Source organism: Mus pahari, chromosome 10 (genome assembly GCF_900095145.1).
Source record: "Mus pahari chromosome 10, PAHARI_EIJ_v1.1, whole genome shotgun sequence".
NCBI classification, from domain to species: domain Eukaryota; kingdom Metazoa; phylum Chordata; class Mammalia; order Rodentia; family Muridae; genus Mus; species Mus pahari.
This window is the reverse complement of record NC_034599.1, coordinates 77,299,728-77,317,703: the sequence shown is the minus strand read 5'-3', so window position 1 is coordinate 77,317,703 and position 17,976 is coordinate 77,299,728. Positions and strand designations below refer to the sequence as shown.

The 17,976-nt window shown below is 35.3% G+C and overlaps 1 protein-coding gene across 2 annotated transcripts in view; it reads left to right on the top strand.

The window, feature by feature from the left end:
• Positions 1 to 17,976, top strand: part of Phip (pleckstrin homology domain interacting protein) — a 107,371-nt gene that overhangs the window by 19,317 nt on the left and 70,078 nt on the right. The window contains exon 7 of one of the 2 annotated variants that reach the window (XM_021206705.2): positions 11,964 to 12,124. The exons of the other annotated variant lie outside the window; for it this stretch is intronic. Within the exon in view, the coding sequence (XP_021062364.1) occupies positions 11,964 to 12,124 (161 nt within the window). The remainder of the gene's footprint in view (positions 1 to 11,963; positions 12,125 to 17,976) is intronic. 2 annotated transcript variants of the gene reach the window in all.

The window sequence follows — 17,976 nt, the reverse complement described above, 5'->3', positions numbered from 1 at the left end:
GTTTGTAGAACAAGTGGTGTCCTTTGCATTTTGTAGCAGCTCTGTAAGAGGCCTCTTTTATCCACGGAGAAACAAAATTGTAGATGAGTGGTAACAAAGTCAGTGAGTGCATTCTCTGTTGATTTGCAGCTTCTGCATTCAGTTCATATCACTATTACATATCACCCTTTTGCCTCTGTTTAATTATTTATGCATTCATGTACAAGCGGTATCTATTATTCGATTATAGTAATCTTTGCATTACCTTGTCTTAGTATAGGAACTGTGGAAATAATGGAGCATAGTATATTCTTTCAAGTTAAATACTTGAATTTGAAATCAGGTACTCTGGAACCTGTACATTAGACTTGTAGCTAAGGATGACTTGGAGCTGTGATTCTCTTCCCTCTACCTCTTGAGAGCTGAGATTGTAGGCATGTACTTCACCACACCTGGTTTATCCTGTGCTAGGGCTTGAACTCAGTGTTGTGGATAAAACACAAGAATTCCACCAACTAAGCTGTATCCCTAACCTCAAGTTTTATTGTTGGAGTAGTTGGATTTATTTCTCTAAAGCAGCTTTGCTTTTAGTTAGATCATTTCCAGTTTCTTTATCATTGCAGTCATGCAAGAAAGCTACAGGAAATTTTCTTAAAGCAAATCTTAACATTATTTCATCCATTTCTCCGAAAAGACCTCAAACCGTAGTTTCACTGGAATTCAATTAAAATGTATCTACCACATCATAATTTTTCTCTCCTGACAATTATCCTTTTATATTTTGTGTATTTGGAGGTTTTTCTTTTTTTCTTTTTCCTTTTTTATTGAGATAGGCTCTCACTGTGTTTCAGACTGACTTGTTGAGTTTTTCTATTGTGTTTACTTTGTACTTTGCATGTGTATGCATGCTACATATTTGTATGGAAGTTCGAGAACAAGTTGTAGGAGTTGGTTTTCTCCACCGTGTGGGTCCTGGGGATTGATCTTAGAGTATTTGACTTCATGGCAAATCCCATAGCCTTCTGACCCATCTCCTGGTTCTACCTTTTTAATGGTGTTTTATGTCCCCAGGCCATTGTACATGCTATTCTCTCAACCTGGGAATATATTCCCCTCCTGTCAACATTTTTTTTTTTTTTTTTTTTTGCTATTTGATTTCTAGAGAAATTACTTAAACTACTGCCCCATATGTTTGGAACCTTTGCTATATGTTCCAAAATTTCCTTTATTTGATAATATTTACTATTGTTGTAAGTTTTTATTTCCTGTCTTTTTTCCTTGCTAGACTCAGTCTCCATAAGGATAAGTACCGTGTCTTCTTTTTTTATCTGTTAACATCCAGTTGACTACACTTGTATCATACATGCTCTATAAATATTAGTTGGCTTAAAGTTAAATGACTGAGATGTTTGACATAGTAAAAAGCTACCTAAAATTGTAAAGGTAGACATGTGAGGACCTAGGTGTGATCTGTAGCACCAACCAAAAGTTATAACATTTAAAGAATTTGAATTAAAATAACTAAGCTTTTTACCAATACTTAAAATTTAAAAGTATTGTTACACTGTAGTATCTTCTAGTTGAAGCAGCAGCTTGATTCCCAGGAAAGAAAAGGGGAAATAAATACCCTTTTAATGATAGTCACTATCTTTTTGTTTCCTTTTATTCTTTGATAAGTCCTTCTCTTATGAAGCTTTTTGTGTAATTCTTGGGATTATCATTTCTTCCTGTCTGAAATATCAGCTGCTTTGCTTCTCTTTTTTGTTAATATTCATCTCTTACAGTATTTACTAAATCTGTTGGTTTTAAGTAGAACAACTAAACACCAAAACTGCACATGTGAGGAGTTCCTGGCCGCTCTTGAGTATACTAGTCCTTTACTCACATATGTAAAGTAAGGAGAAAAGTAAGGAATATTTCTATCGTTGTTCCCCATTACCTCTCTTTATTATTATTAAACTGATTATGCGATTGTCCTTCTAATACTGTTGGAGCTGCTGTTCATTATGTGGTTTATCTCGTTCTGCTCTAGGAGGTACTATAGATATGAACCAAATTATGTTGAAATGTTTTCCACATGCTATCTGACCTTAATGTCTTTATTAACAGTAACCTCCGAATAATTGTATGTATATAGTGATTTAGTTGTTTCCTTTTAAATCATTCTTAATAGAACTATCTTTGACACTTTTTTTTTTTTAAACTTTAAAAGGTCAGTTGTCTGTGTGTGGGGGGTGATCTGTGTGAATGTATGTGTGTGCAGGTACAATCCCATACATGCACATGTAGAGTCATGTGTATGCTCTGTTGCTCTTCACCTCATTTTTTGAGTTAGGATCTCCTTGAACTTTAGAGCTCATTGATTCTGCTAGGCTTACTGGCCAGCAAGTCTCCTAGATATTGCTGTCTCTGCCTTTTCAGCACTAAGGCCATCATATCTGGCTTTATGTGGGTGCTGTGGTTTAAACTCAGGTCCTTCTGCATGCATAGTAAACACTTTACTCACCCAGCTAGCCCTTCAGTGAGTTTTTATAAATAAACGTTAAATGAAAACTGAAGGCCTGTTAGTTTATCTTCTGGCTTACGAATTAGATTCTGTGATGGGTGAAATTCTTTTGTTGTTGATTTTGTTTTTGAGACATGGTCTCCTAATGGAGCCCTACGCTAGCGTTGCACTTGAACTCTTCTGCCTTAGTCTCATGAACACTGAGATTACAGGTACATTCCACTTTGTCCAACAATATGTGAATTCTTTATATCAGTTTTTAGTACATTTAAAATTGGCAGTGGGCATTTTCTGGAGAATAATATACTTTCATATTCTTTAAGATATTTAATTTTTATGCTTTTTAATAATTAAAGTTAAATTTCTTGAGTCTGAAGTCTTATTTTCTATCAAGCTTTAAATTTAAGCTAAAAAAATGAATGCAATTGGTTATATGATAATAGTGTGGAATATTTCCTTTTAGTCTTATTTCCTAATATTATACTCAGGCACCATATTGTTGGGATCATTAAAATTTACTTTAAGTTTTCTTACTGATGAGGCACCTAGTCTCTTATCATAAGAAATGACAAAAATATATACCAAAAGTATTGTGTAGTGTCCAGAATGTTGGAGAGCACTCAGTACATATTGGCCACTATCACCCAACATTTAAAGATACGCTGTGCTGACATTTTTCAGCATTACTGAACTTTATCTGCTAGTATTTTACTTTTAAAAAATACATTTATTTTTGTCTGTGTACTTGTGCTACAGTGCATTTATATATGTGTGTGTGTGTGTGTGTGTATGTATGTATATATTTGTGGTCCTTTGAAATAAGTAACATTTTATGTAACTATGCCATATTAAATACTTTATGACATATGGTATGTTTGTATGATAGAAATGCTGAAATTACTATCATCCTATAAAGACAAGCATTTACTTAAACTTGAAATCTTAAGAAATTGTTTCTTGAATGTTTGGTCACAAAGAGTTACTTCACTAAAATTGAAGATAATTTGTTTTTTTGTGTTCATTTAAGTTTTTATAAACTTGTTGTAATTAAAATTTAGCTTCATAGATTTCCAGAGCCCTTAATTTACAGATACTGATTCTAAGTCTTATATTTAGAAAGCCTTTCTTTACATTGTGGAGAATAAAATGAAACCTAGGTACAGATTATTCAATGTTTATTCTTTTGTGCTTTAGTTTAGGAAACATTTTGGTGGTTATTTCTAATCCTACTGACATTAGCATTTGACTCAGAGGGTACCAAGAAATTGTTTTAAGTGTGTGAGTGGGTTTTAAACAACAGTTGCAGGGTTAAATTAGACAAGGTATGATAATAAAATTAATTTAATAAACATTGCTTAAAAAACTTTTTGCTAAAGTACCCCAGTGCTTCTTCTCTGAGTTCTTATTTTGTATCAGAAAGAGGGGTTAGGTGCTTAAGCTGTACGGAGGTGCTTTCTGAGTTACAGATTTTGCTCTTCATTTTCTCCCCATCTAATTGTTCTGTCACAGAAATTGTTTCCCTGGGCTTGGAATCTGCAGCTACATTTCTTGTATTCATTAGGCTGACTGAAAGACAGGCTTTGCTTTGATAAATTTGTAGTTCTGGGGCTCTCCAATACTGATGTTAAGGGAGAAACTGCTTTCCTACACTAGAATAGATATTATACCAAATGTTATGTTCATCTTAAGATCTTTTAAAAATTATGGTTAATTTTGATCTTTGAACTTGGTAATTAATTTATTACAGTTTTACTTGAATACTTGTTTGTTTTACTGAGTCCAAATAGAGAAAAGCTAAACATTGGAGAGGAAAACAGTGTATCTGCTTGGGTACTTAATTGCTGATTTTTGCCATATGTATTTTTACTATCCTTAAAAATGTAATTACCAGTGGGCAGTGGTGGCGCATGCCTTTTATCCCAGAAATTGGGAGGCAGAGGCAGGTGGATTTCTGAGTTCGAGGCCAGCCTGGTCTACAGAGTGAGTTCCAGGACAGCCAGAGCTACACAGAGAAACCCTGTCTTGAACTCTCTCCCCCCACCCCAAAAAAGAAAAAAACAAAACAAAACATTGTTACCAAAATTGTTGTTGTTGCTCTTCTGTGGCAGCTGTAGTGCATGTGCATAAGTGTGTATACTTTTTCCCCCTTCCTTAAATAAACTTGGTACAACTAATACCTGTATTGTAAAAGAAACTGGGATATCTTTGCTGTTTTTCTAAAATTATTAGTCTTATAACTTTGGCCCAGCTGTAGAAACTTGATAATGAAAGATGTCAGTTTATCAGTAAACTAGTCTACATTTAGACTTGCAACAAATATTTTTACTTCATAAGTTCTTCAAAATTAGTTTTAAATAATCAGGTATAAGATATTTTCAAGTAGGCTTATAATACCAAGAAATATTAAAATGCCATTAATTATGAAACTAAAATGCTTAGTAGTGGCATAGGTTGGTCTAGTACAGTTGCTAATTACAGTTTAATAGAAAAGAGGAGAATGAATACAATGAAAGGCTAGATACACTGGTTTACAAGCTGTTTGAGTCAGTTTTCCATTGCTGTGAGGAGACTTTGTGACTAATACAACTCTTGTAACAAGAGAAAACATTTAATTGGGGATTTACTGTTTTAGAAGTTTAGTCTATTATCCTCATGGCAGTTAGCATGAGGTGAGTAGGCAGCCATCCTGCTGGAGAAGCAGTTGAGACATATCCTGATCTTCTGGCAGAGAGAGAGAGAGAGAGAGAGAGAGAGAGAGAGAGAGAGAGAGAGACAGACAGACAGACAGACAGACAGACAGACAGACAGACACAGACAGACTGCTTGGCATGGACTTTTAATGCATCAAAGCCAACCACCAGGGACACACATCCTCCAAGGCAACACCCACTAATCCTTTTAATCCTTTCAAAAAAATTTTGTTCCCTGTAAGCATTCAAATATATGAGCCTATGGGGGTGGGGCACAACATTCTACTCCCTTGTGCCCATACATTTATTGCTATATCATAATGCAAACTTCAAAATTCTCATAGTCTTTCACAATCTAAATGCTATTGAAAAGTCCAGAGTCTCTTCTGAGACTCAGGCAATCTCTTAATTGTAACCCCTTATAAAATCAAAATCTAAACTCAGATCACATATTTTCAACATATAATGGCATGGAGTATACATTAACATCCCAAAAGAGAGGAAGAGGAGCATAGTAAAGAAATACTGGACCAAACAAGGCTGAAAACCAACAGGACAAACTCCAAACTCTGTATCTTCATATTCAAGATAGTATTCTTCAGATTTCCAACTTTCAGCTTGGTTAACTTCAACATCTTGGGCTGGTTCTGCACCTGTTCTGTAGCTTTCCACAGTAGGCATCCCACAACTCTGCTCTCTCCACATCTTGGGCTATCTAATACTATCCAGGCTTTACCTTCACATCATCATTTAATGGCCTCTTGGGGCCTCCATGCAGTGACATCCCTGACATGCACCTGGTTTCAGAGGCTTTCCTTAGACATGGGGCAGAGGTGAGGCGGTTGGTTCCTACAACCTCTGTCTTCTTTGACTCTAAAGACAAACCACCACATGACCATGACTGAAACTGCTAAGTTCTTGCTGAGGCTGGAACTTGGCCTCCTCTTTCATTTATATTTGCATCTATTTTCTGTTATTGATGGCTTCCTTCACTCCTTATGCTTTCCTATAATTCCTTTCACAAATCAGTTGGAGGCTTAACTGGGAAGAGTCTTGCACTGACCTTTATTCCACTTAGCATCAGGCTTTGCTTTAAGCTTTTTATCTCCTTGAGCACAGGATTTAACTCTGTTACACTTACTGATGCTTCTTTTTCTCCTCAAACTGTACATTTTGTATTTTTCCTTGCTTACATAGCTCCTTTTTATTACAGATATGTATAAGAGTGACCACTAATAACCACATGACACAGTCAGTAGGAGGCTGTCTTGAAATTTGTTTGCCCAACACCATTAAACCTATACTCTTCAATTTATTTTCAGGCAGATATTTAGGACAAGGGCAGAAGGCATCCATATCACAAGAATGGTCTTTTGGCCACTTTCTAATATTCTTCCCCTCTGCAACTTCTTGAGCTGGATCCCTACACTTCAAATCACCTTCTGCACTGTCTTCTGTGTTCCTGTAAAGATGGCACATGAAGCTCCACTGAAAGGATTCAACTGTTTTCTAGTTCTCCAAACCCCAGCATGGCCAGGCCTGTTACAGCAGTACCTTATTCCTGGTACAACCTGTCTTAGACACTGTTCTATCGCTGTTAAGAGGCACCATGGTTAAGAGAAAGCATTTAATTGGTGATGTGCATACAGTTTCAGACTTTAGTCTATTATCATCGTGGTTGAGAACATGGCGGAGGTCTGCAGGTGCTAGAGAAGTAGTTGAGAGTTACCACTTGAACTTCAGGCAGAGAGAGACTAGGCCTGGTATGGGATTTTGATATTTCAAAGCCCACCCCCAGTGACACATTTCCTCCAACAAGGGCACACCTCCTAATCCTTTTACTCCTTTCAAAGACTTCTAGTCCCTGGATTCTAAGCATTTAAATGTGTGAACCTATGAGTGTTATTCTCAGAAACTCACTTTATAATGCATAATGCATATTAAAGTTGTAGGTGTATTAAAAGCCTAACCATGGGATTTAAATCAAAAGTTAAACAAGTAGATAACTTATTTTACTGGTTTTTTTCAGGAGGACTATTGAACTAGGTGAAAGTGAGACAGGAAAATTTGATATTAGTGATTGTGTAAAATATACATTACTTAAGCCAAGTATGTTGTGGAAAAAGAAAGTTACTTTTCATACCATAACTGGAAAAGCTTGCTTAAGCTCATAAGGACTCACAGAGACTGAAGCAGCATGCACATGGCCCACACAGGCCCACACAAGCCCACAGCAGGTTCTTAGCATATAAATAATGTATGGTTTCCAGTTCAGTGTTCTTATGGGATCCCTGAATGTGCTAATAAGTGTGTTTCTGATTCTTGTGCCTTCTATTGGACTCTTCCTTCTGAGGTTTTCTTGTTCGTCTTGTCCAACTTCAATGTGATAGTTTTTATGCATTTTATTATATTTTATTTTGTTATATTTTTATGTTAGCTTTTCCTCCCCCCTAATGAACAGAAAGGGAATGGATCAGGATTGGATGGAGAGGTGGGGAGGAACTGGAAGGAATAGAGGGAAGGGGATTGTAATGAGAATGTATTACATGAGAAAAGAATCTGTCAGTAAAAGGAAAAGCAGAGTGACATGGTTAACATCTCCAATGTCAGATTTGAACACAAATATAGCATAGCTGCTAAAGTACTGTGCGAGAAGACAACTTGGTCAGTTGATGAAATTGCTTTGGGTGGGGACCGTGCATTGTACTTTTGCAATTATATGTTATTTTCTAAATTGACTATGTACCACTCTTGTAACTAGATAAATAAATCAATTATTGGGAAATAACTAGAAGAGATTTGTTTGGAAAGTTTTGTCATTCTGGTACAGAAATGAAAGGTTTTGAACTCTAGTGTTTGATACCTTACATACACAAATTTGTATTTTATATCTTATAGGTAACATTTACAGTGTTGTGGGCTTTAAAACTGTATTAGTTTTATAGAGTTGTACATACAGATTTTGATTGAAAGACTTCTGGATAATTTGCTACAAAGGACTTTTTTTTCCCACTATTTTTCCCCCTTTATACATATTTTAAAGGGATTGATATTTCAAATAGCTAAAAATAATTTCCAAACTTTCCAGTTTATTACTGATTTATTTTCAGAAGAATTGATTAAATATATTTAGTTATGCTTTTATCTGCACATTAAGTCAATTTAGCAGAGTAGTTAAAAATACAAAGCAGAATTTTAGATTAGTTAAATTACAAAGCAGTATTAAATACAAAATATAATATATTATCTATGGAGTTATGCATGTTATGGGAGGAGGCAGGAAATAAGTATGGTATATAAAAATATGTGGGTTTATCTGAAAATGGTAAAAATAACCAAATACATGACTATATAAAGGATATCAAGTGTTACTGATGGTGGCTTGCAATTTGCAATGGGTAAATGGGACATGGTTTCATTGGAAAGGTGGCAGACATTGAAGGCAGGATTGAAAAAACAAACAAAATCATCCCAGCATGGCAGGCAGAAGTTACAGCTAATGCAAATACCCTAAACAAGGAGTATGTCTGATGTGTTGGAAGATTGAGCCAGATTAGCAGCTGGAGGTGACAAAAGAGAAAGAAGTAGCAAATGAAGTCAGTCAGGTAATGGACATCTTTTAGGTAGTTTCCTGTTGATGTGATGAAATACCTCGACAGAGGCAGCTTAAATGGGAAAAGGGTGTACTTGGCTTACAATTCCAAGTTACAGTACTTCATTAGAAGGGGAGTCAAGGCAACAAGCATTTGAAGTAGCTAGTTACATCACATTCGCAGTCTAAAACACAACAGTGAATTCATTCATGCATGCCGTGTACAACTTGCCCTCTTCATTTTCTAGAGTCCAGGATACCCTGCTCAGGGAATGGTCCCATCCACAATCAAAATGGGTTTTCCCACATTAATTAATTTAATCAAGATAGTCTCTCAGACATTCTCAGAGGTCAGCTTTTAATATACTAAATCTTTATAGAAATACCCTGGGGAGGCCTACTTCCTAAGTGTCATATTGACAATATTAACCATCATATGGGACAAGTTTATATAAGACCTTGGTAGATCAGTATCAGAGGACATTTGTGGTTATTTTGAATAAAGTGAAAATATTGTAGATTTGAGTAGAGAAGGTGGTGATCATGGGAATTGAAATTTGAAATTCATCAGTCTGCCTAGAAGGGTATCCTCTTGCCTAGGAGGACAAAAAAGAATTCCCAAGGGAAAAATGACTTAGTGTTATTTGGTAGAGTTCAGAACTATTTCCTATCACCTTAACTAGGAAAATAAATCAACTTTTAAACCACAGTTATATACACATTTAATTTAAGATTTAAAGCTATAAATAATCTCATGAAGGAACAGTTGCTTTGTATCCTCTTACATCTGTTCAACCCTGCTTATTTGAAAAATTGATGTTCTACTTTAATAAAATTTTAAAAATTTCTATAATTTGAGACTTTTTACTTAAAAATGTAATTAGCCCATTTTTAGAATGGCAATAATTACCATTATCTTTCTTCCCCATGAAACTAAATTACATTGAACAGCCATTTATACCTTATTAACCAAGATTCACTTATTCCTTTTTGTTTAAAATGTTCTACATTTGCTTGTGAATGAAATACACATTCTGTTTTTCAATTGAATAGTTAAGACATAGTAGGATAGATAGATGTTACAGTAGTAGTATAATAAAAGAAAAATGTGAGGGCATTGAGGATTAGATTATCTTTTCTATTGTAAAAATAACTTACCTTTTTGATACAGTCAGAAGTTTTTTCAAATTTGGTTTCCTCAGCTGCATTTCACTTATATTTTCTTTAATTGTCATAATTACAAGGTTTGAATTGCCAACTCGATTACTTAGTAGCTCTCTATATTTTTATCTTACTATGACATATCTTTGGTGCTGATGGTAGACTTGTAAGTTAGTTGACAGCATACCTACAGGATAGAATGCTAGGTAGTTAATTGCTTGCTAAGTGCCATTTAGCAGAGTGAAGGATACTTCCTTGTGTTTCTAGAACGTTTTAGTTGAAGTCTTCACTGTTGTAGTGGGATTCTTTTCCAGTTGACTCAAATGTAATTCTGGCTATCTTGAAGATTGAGGAAGCCCTGTTTTTAAAGCAGTAACACTTTGTTATGTATAAAATATTTTATATACAATTCTGATTTTTTTAAAGTTATGTCTCAATTTTGCTGCTTATCATTGTGAAATGATAGTTTTGTTATTTTAGTTGTCTCTAACAGTAGTGTCTTCACTATTAACACTGAACAGCGTTAAGTATTTTTATAAAAATTGAATTCCAAGAATTTTATAAGTTTTGGGTAGAAGGAATTAAAGAACATCTTGTTAACTGTCATCATTTGGGTTGCATGCCATTAGTTGCTTTCTTACAGTACAGGGAGGTGAGGCTGACATGTCAGTGGTCTGTGGTATTTGAATAAGATAGTTTGACTTTGCTTTTAAAGGATAGTTGATAACTGGTTTTATGTGCACAAAATAAGATTGAAGCCAACCATTAGATGGTTTATTACCAGGTTATTTCTGTGTGAAAGGAAAGCAGGGTAAGCTATCATGGAAACTTAACCGAATTTCCTGTAACTAAATTACTGTATAAACTTAAGTTAATTCACAGCTCTCAGAGTTTTCAGGTGTTAGATTATTGAATAGTATTTGTAGGCTAACAGCAGTTATTTGTTATGTTCAAATCTGTAGTTCTGTAGTAATAGGACATAAAAGCATAAGATTATTTTACTTTGGAATAGTATTACTTTAAAACCTGTGATGCATGTGTTTTGTTATTTTTTTCAGCAGGACTCACACAAAAATATAGTGTGAGCCAAAAATTGCATGTGAAGAAGTTGCTGAGATTCTTTACAATGTATCTGAGATTCTCAGGTTTCATAAACTCTAAGGTAGAAATGCTAGACTCTGATCTCAGTTAATAAAGAATATTATTGGTGTGTGGGCGTGTGTGTGTGTGTGTGTGTGTGTGAATGAATGTAAATGTATGCACGTGTGTATCTGTGTAAAGTATATACACTATTTTTAAGAAATTTTATGAATAAATTCAAGTGAGAAACTATGGTGCTAATTCTCAGATATAGCTGGCAGTCTTCTGTTAAAAACAAACTCAGAGTTACAGAGCACCTTCTCTGTCCAAAAGTTAAGTATAGAAAGTAAGTACAGTAGTAGTTTAGTTAGATGGAAATATTGTGTGTTGGAGTCGGTATATAAAACAGATCAGCTCCAGGTTTGAGATCAGGATCCCTAAATTCCTTCTGTTTTCACTCATGGAAAGGTTTTTTTGTTTTTCCTTAAAAAACATTCTGTGAGACATGTTTAAAGTATTTGAGTATTATTAGTTGATGAAGAAAAATCACTACTATCCAAACTTAACCACTTTTGTAAGGAAATATTTAAAAAGTATAGAATGCTTTGTTTTTAAAGCACTGGCTAAGGAGTAAAGAAGTTTGAGTTTGAATTCTAGTTTTGTGCCGTATTTTGACTTTGGACATACCAGTTTATCTGCGTTTGATTATTTATGAGAACAATGAGGAAAGGACAGTTATTTCAAGGAACTTAATTATTTGCATTGTTTATTTTGAAAACTTTAGGAGCCATATAGAAGTCATCCCTTTTTTTTTCTTTTTTCTTTTCTTTTCTTTTTTTTTTTTTTTTAAACCAGCATGTGATAAATGAAAAAAAAAAATGAGTTCTAGAAGTCTGAATTTAGGAAACCTATTTTGTTTCTGGAGTCCATTTATATTCCCCCATTTTCTTGGTAGCGGATACTCTGTTTTCAAGGAAGCTGAATGGGAAATACAGACTTGAGCGACTTGTTCCAACTGCAGTATATCAGCATATGAAGATGCATAAGCGAATTCTTGGACACTTATCATCGGTGTACTGTGTAACTTTTGATCGAACTGGCAGGCGGATATTTACTGTAAGTCATTTTTAAAGTCTTACCTTTACTGATAGAATTGAAGAAACAATGTCTGTATGAGAACTTGAAATAAAATTTTTTTCTTTTAATGATAAAATCTAAATTTGGGTAATTTTTAAAGGCATGCTCTAACAAGTTTCTACTTAAATTTGAACTTTTTCCAAGTTCCAAATTTAGTCCTGTTATAGTATGATCACAGTAACATTATGTCCTATGTCCTGCACACACGAATTCCTCACTATTATATCAAATAGGCTGGTGGGGCTTTCATAAAATGTGATGTAGTAGTTTTCAGTCTAGACTGAGCATGGGCAAGCTGTAGAACAGTATTATCTGCAGAGAACTACTTGCTAGCCTCAGAGAATTCTCTTTAAACAGTGATGGAATTTTGTGCATAGCTGACAGTCTTTGCTCAGGATTTTGTCATCCTTGACACTGAATTCTTTAAAATACCTGATGATTTTTAAAGAGTTGCTTTGAGAGTTGCTTGGAATTTGGTTTCTCCTAACCTACAATGAAAAAGGAGCAGGACTTTTCAGCTTTAAGTGAGAAAAATATTTTGGAAGTATTTCAAATCTTTTATTCAAGTACCTTAACTATTATACTTAGTAAGGATAATATTTATCATACTACTATGGTTATACTTATTAAACATTATCCTTTGGACTGAAGGTATGCATTTATACAGCCCTTTATTGCCTTTGAAACAGGAAAATGGGAGATAGAAATTCTGGTAGAAATACCATTTTCTCATCAATCGATGGGAACAGATGCAGATACCCACAGCCAAACATTAGGGGATGCTTGGGGAATTCTGTGAAAGAGGGGAAGAAGGATTGTAGGAGCGAGAGGAGTCAAGGACACCACAAGAAAACCCACAGCATCAACTAACCTAGGCTCATGGGGATCACAGAGACTGAACTGACAACCAGGAGCCTGCATAGGACTGACCTAGACCATCTATGTATATGCTAACGTTGTGTAGTTTGGTCTTCTTGTGGGATTCCTAACAGTGGGATCAGGGACTGACTCTTGACAACTTTTGGGGCCCTTTTCCTCATACTGAGTTGCCTTGTCCAGCCTCATTGCAACTTGAATTGCCAAGTTTGGTTGATTTCCGTGGGAAGTCCACCCTTTTCTGAAGAGAACAGAGGAGTGGATGGTTTGCGACGGGGATAGGGGTGGGGGTGGGTGGGGGAGTTCAGGGGGAAGAATTTGGGGGCGTACCATGATCTCCCAATTGTAAAGAGATAATAATAATACAAAATTTTAAAAAAGGGAATTCCCATTTCTGACTTTGGATAACTGCTGCTAACTTTAAAGATTTATTTATTTTATGCATAGGAGTGTGTTTTGCTTTCATGCATGCATGTACACTATGTGCATGTCTGGTACCTATGTAGTTCAGAAGAAACCATCAGATTTCTTGAAGTCCATAAGGCACACACAGAAGGGATGAAAAGTAACAGTAATGATTACCTAAACTCTAAAAGATATTTGTAAGATTGTGATATAAACTGATAATTTTGCCAAATTAATAGTTTTATTCATATGGTGATTTAATAATATACTCTAAAATAGTACTTTGGAGTAGAAGTACTAAGAGAGCCCGATTTTTGTTTTTTAGAATTCACTTTTTATTTATATGCATTTTTGTGTGTGTGCCTGCAGAGGCCAGGTGTTAGATTTCTTGGAACTAGAGTTAGAGGCAGGTGAGAATACCCTCATGGGTGACGGGAACCAGCTGGGTTTTCAGTGTATGGTTCTTAGCCCGTGAGCTATCTCTTTACTTGTCAGTCTTGTTTTATAGTTTACTTTTTTGTATTATCACTTCAGTTGGTAACAGGGCACGTTTATATCTACTGCTCACATTACCTTGTAAAGTTGAACTTACGATGAGTATTTTCTCATTGAACTTGAAGCACACTACATGTTGAACCTGACTGGTGCTTGCTTTAAAATTTGGTCTTAAAAATTGAATATGGATCAATAAAGCTTGTGATGGTAGTTTATGGCCAACAGGAAACCCATGTGTTAACATGTTGATACAATTTATTAGAATGACATCTTGTTGGTAAAGGACTAACCAGTGTCGTCTTTTCATGTATTTGGTATTTTAAGACTTTCAGTTTTAATACTAAATTGCTAGTTCTGGTATATTTGAAAGCTTTTCTCAAAGGATAAGAGTATCCCTTTGGCATTAGAGTGCTTTTAGTCACAGATTTACCATATCCAGAGAGGGCAATGGATAATAATAGCAATGGTGGGTTTTTGAGAGTATGTGAAGCAGTGCAATGATTACTACCTAGCTAAGGCTACAGAAAAAAAGCTATTACGTTTTACTTACTGCTATTAATTTTTAGACAGACTTAAAACAAATGTTATATATTTCTACCCTTCTAAACACGTGTGTGATGCTAGAGTTTGGTTCAAGCCCTCAGCACTGAGCTATATTCCAACCTCCAGCTAAACTCTTGTTTATAAATGCTATGAAAGGTTTTAGAGGAAATCCTTGTAACTGGTAAGTGAAGTTTTGTGTTAGGAAACTATTGTTATTTGTGCTAATATGTTTTAATAATTAATATTTTCTTAGATTATTTTTTAAAAGGAAGGAGATAGCATAATTATCAAGTTAGGTTTTATTTTCTAATTTTCACTTAATCTTGTAATCTTTTTACTTGGTTTCAGAATCACTGCCTGAAATTATCTTTATGAAGGAAAAGCAGACTTGATGAATTCTCAGGACTAAGGCAACAATACTTACCGTACATTGAGCACGTAAAAGACAGATCCCAGTTGGGAGTGGTGATGCATGCCTTTAATCCCAGTACAAGGCAGGCTTGGCTGTATTAGGGAGTTCAGGCCAGCCAAGCACATAAAGTGAGGCACATGCAGTCTCTCCAAGGAAGGTGGGGTAGGGGGAGAGAAGGAGAGGGAGACAAACAGATCCTTCACCTCCTTTTCAGAAAGGTAAAATGCATTTTTTTTTTTTTCCCCATTGAGATTAAGGTAAAGGAACATAAAGCTATATTTATTAGAAGTTTCAGTAAAGAATATGGGTTGGTATATTTCTTTAATAAATTTGAATCTTTTTACCAATCTCTACTTTAAGAATTTGAAGTATAAAATTTGAAAACATTTACAAATAATAAACTGACAGTATTGATACTATATAAATTTTTGATAAATGATACATAAATTAATGAGGTAAATCAAAATAGGTCCGTAATTCTTCCTTACCATAGAAATGTTGCTGAAGAAGCAACACCTTAGCTGAGTTGAGTATATATTGCAGAGTTAGAGAAAGGTGTTTATATAAGAAACTATAATATATAAGTTTTTATTATTGGATATAGCACACAATTGTACATGGGTTATCACTGAGCCTGAGATAGAAATACTGATAGCAATAAATTCATCAAATTACTGTACAACCTGTTAAAGAGTAAATAAATATAAGTTCATCGAAGACAGGGGGGAGAACAAATGATGCATTTAAAGTGTGCATTAGGTTTTTTGTTAAGATAGATCTACAGAAAACAGGCTGGTCTAGAATTCACCATCTTTCTGTCTCATGTTCAGCCAGAATGCTGGAATTGTGGGTATATACTACCACGCTTGGCAGAATATCTTTTTAAATGGATCCTATTGTGGTGTCTGGATTAAAACAAAAGTGATGTTGGGGTGGTTTAAATTGAGAAAGTTCTGGCACTCAGCCATGAAGCAAAGCAGAACTTGGAACAGTCACAGGGAAATGAGAATTAGATCACCACATTGAAAATAGATTTATAGGATTCAAAAGACTGATGTGTATGTATGTATATATATATACATACATACATACATACATGGGGACAAGTATGAAAGGACATGCATTTAACTTGTTCATAGAAAGTCATCTAACTTACTGTGTCAGGCATTTAAGCAGAAACTGCTGCCAAGGTAGAACATGCTCTGCTGTGTCTTTGAGGAGTGTGTGTGGGAAGCCAAGTAGACATTCTCAATAACAATGGGAATGCAAGAGTGAGATCTTGGCTACAAGATTCAGCGTAAAAATCATTTATATGGAAAACATTACAGATGAAGAGAGCTTAATCTTCAATTTTTGAAGCTGACAAGGGAACATGGTAACTGGCAAAGCAGTTGCCTCTGATTCTGGGTGGTTTTGTGTAGGTAGAGCAGGAGTGTCTGTCAGTCCAAGAGATGAGATTGTCCTGAAACACACAAGACTAACACACGAGACTAAGGCCTAATAAGACTGAAGGTATCGTACCAGCTTACCAAAGTAGTTAATGATTATCTTGATTTAAATTTTTGTATTCCCTATTCTCAAACTCCTATTTTAAAAGTATCCTGAAACCAAATCCCTGTTTTACCTTTTGGTAATGGTTAGGTTGTGCCTTTGTGAATGGGTTGGCTTGTTTATTAAAAGAGGCCCAAGACTTGTTTGCCTCCTGTCATGTCTGTGAGAAGTTGCCACCTGGCCGGGCGGTGGTGGCGCATGCCTTTAATCCTAGCACTTGGGAGGCAGAGGCAGGCAGATTTCTGAGTTCAAGGCCAGCCTGGTCTACAAAGTGAGTTCCAGAACAGCCAGGGCTATACAGAGAAACCCTGTCTCAAAAAAAAAAAAAAAAAAAAAAAAAAAAAAGAAAAAAGAAGTTGCCACCTACGAAGTAGATACAGAGATTTTTTTACTAGACACTGAATCTCTTAGTCCCTGCATCTTAGACTTATTACCAGCCTGCAGAATTCCAAGCAGTAAGTGACTATTGTTTATAAATTACCCACCCAAAGGTCTTGTTACAGTAGCTCCAGTAGATTAAGACAGGCAACTTTGACAAATGCTAAATGTAGCCATGTCTGTTTAAATTACATTGTTACTTTCCCTATATATGGGATGCAAAGCTTGCTTATAATTGTTCACAGCCTTTCTACTACTTATTCCCTTTGCTAGTGATTAGATTGTTTTCTCAAACCATTCATGTGGTTAATTTCTTTATTAGCAGGTTCAGGCTGGTAGAAAGGATCTTGGTTTGAAGATATTGACATAATCTTGCAGTATGCCCCAAAAGGTACCAATTGTTTAAGAGGAGAAATTAGAGGGGAGAAAAACAGGACACTTTAGAAATAACATGACCAAATTAACTTTACTAGTTGTAGGATATACGGCGCTATGCATTCTGAAAAGTGTTATGAAGAGAATGTTGTATCTTTGTGGTGACATTTGTGTGCCTGGTCATAAAGATACATTCTGCAGAGCCAGGCTCTGACATGTTAGGTGGACCACATCTATAAACCCTGAAGACATAAATAAGAAAGGAGTCTAGGTAGTAGTTTGAAGAAATATGAAAATTAAGTGAAATGTCTATATGGAGTCCAATGCAAAAAAAGAAAAGAATTCGTCATGAGTAGAATTGACAGATTGAGTGGATCCTGCAGAGTGAAGTTAATGCTAATAATATCATTCTTCTTGCTTATTTGGAGGAGATATAGAGTTTCAGGTCTGCAACCTGCTATTAAATAGTTCAGAAAAAGACATTTCTCTCTGTATTTGTGTCTGTGTCTGTGTCTTTGTGTCTGTATCTGTCAAAGCATGTAAGTATGTAATGGTTATAGGAAAGAAACAGTACTGAGGTAGTATGTAATGGTTATTGGAGAAAGAAATGGTCTTGAAGCACATGCAGGGAAAAATTTTAAGAGATTAATTGTCCTGGATAATTGAGATATGACAGGCATTTTATGATCTTTGTCGTTTATCTGAAATTGAAAAAAATAAATCGCTAGGAAGCTGCACCTGAAGTGACCTTATGCGTGTCAGGCAAGTGCTTTACAACTGAGATATATATCTGTGG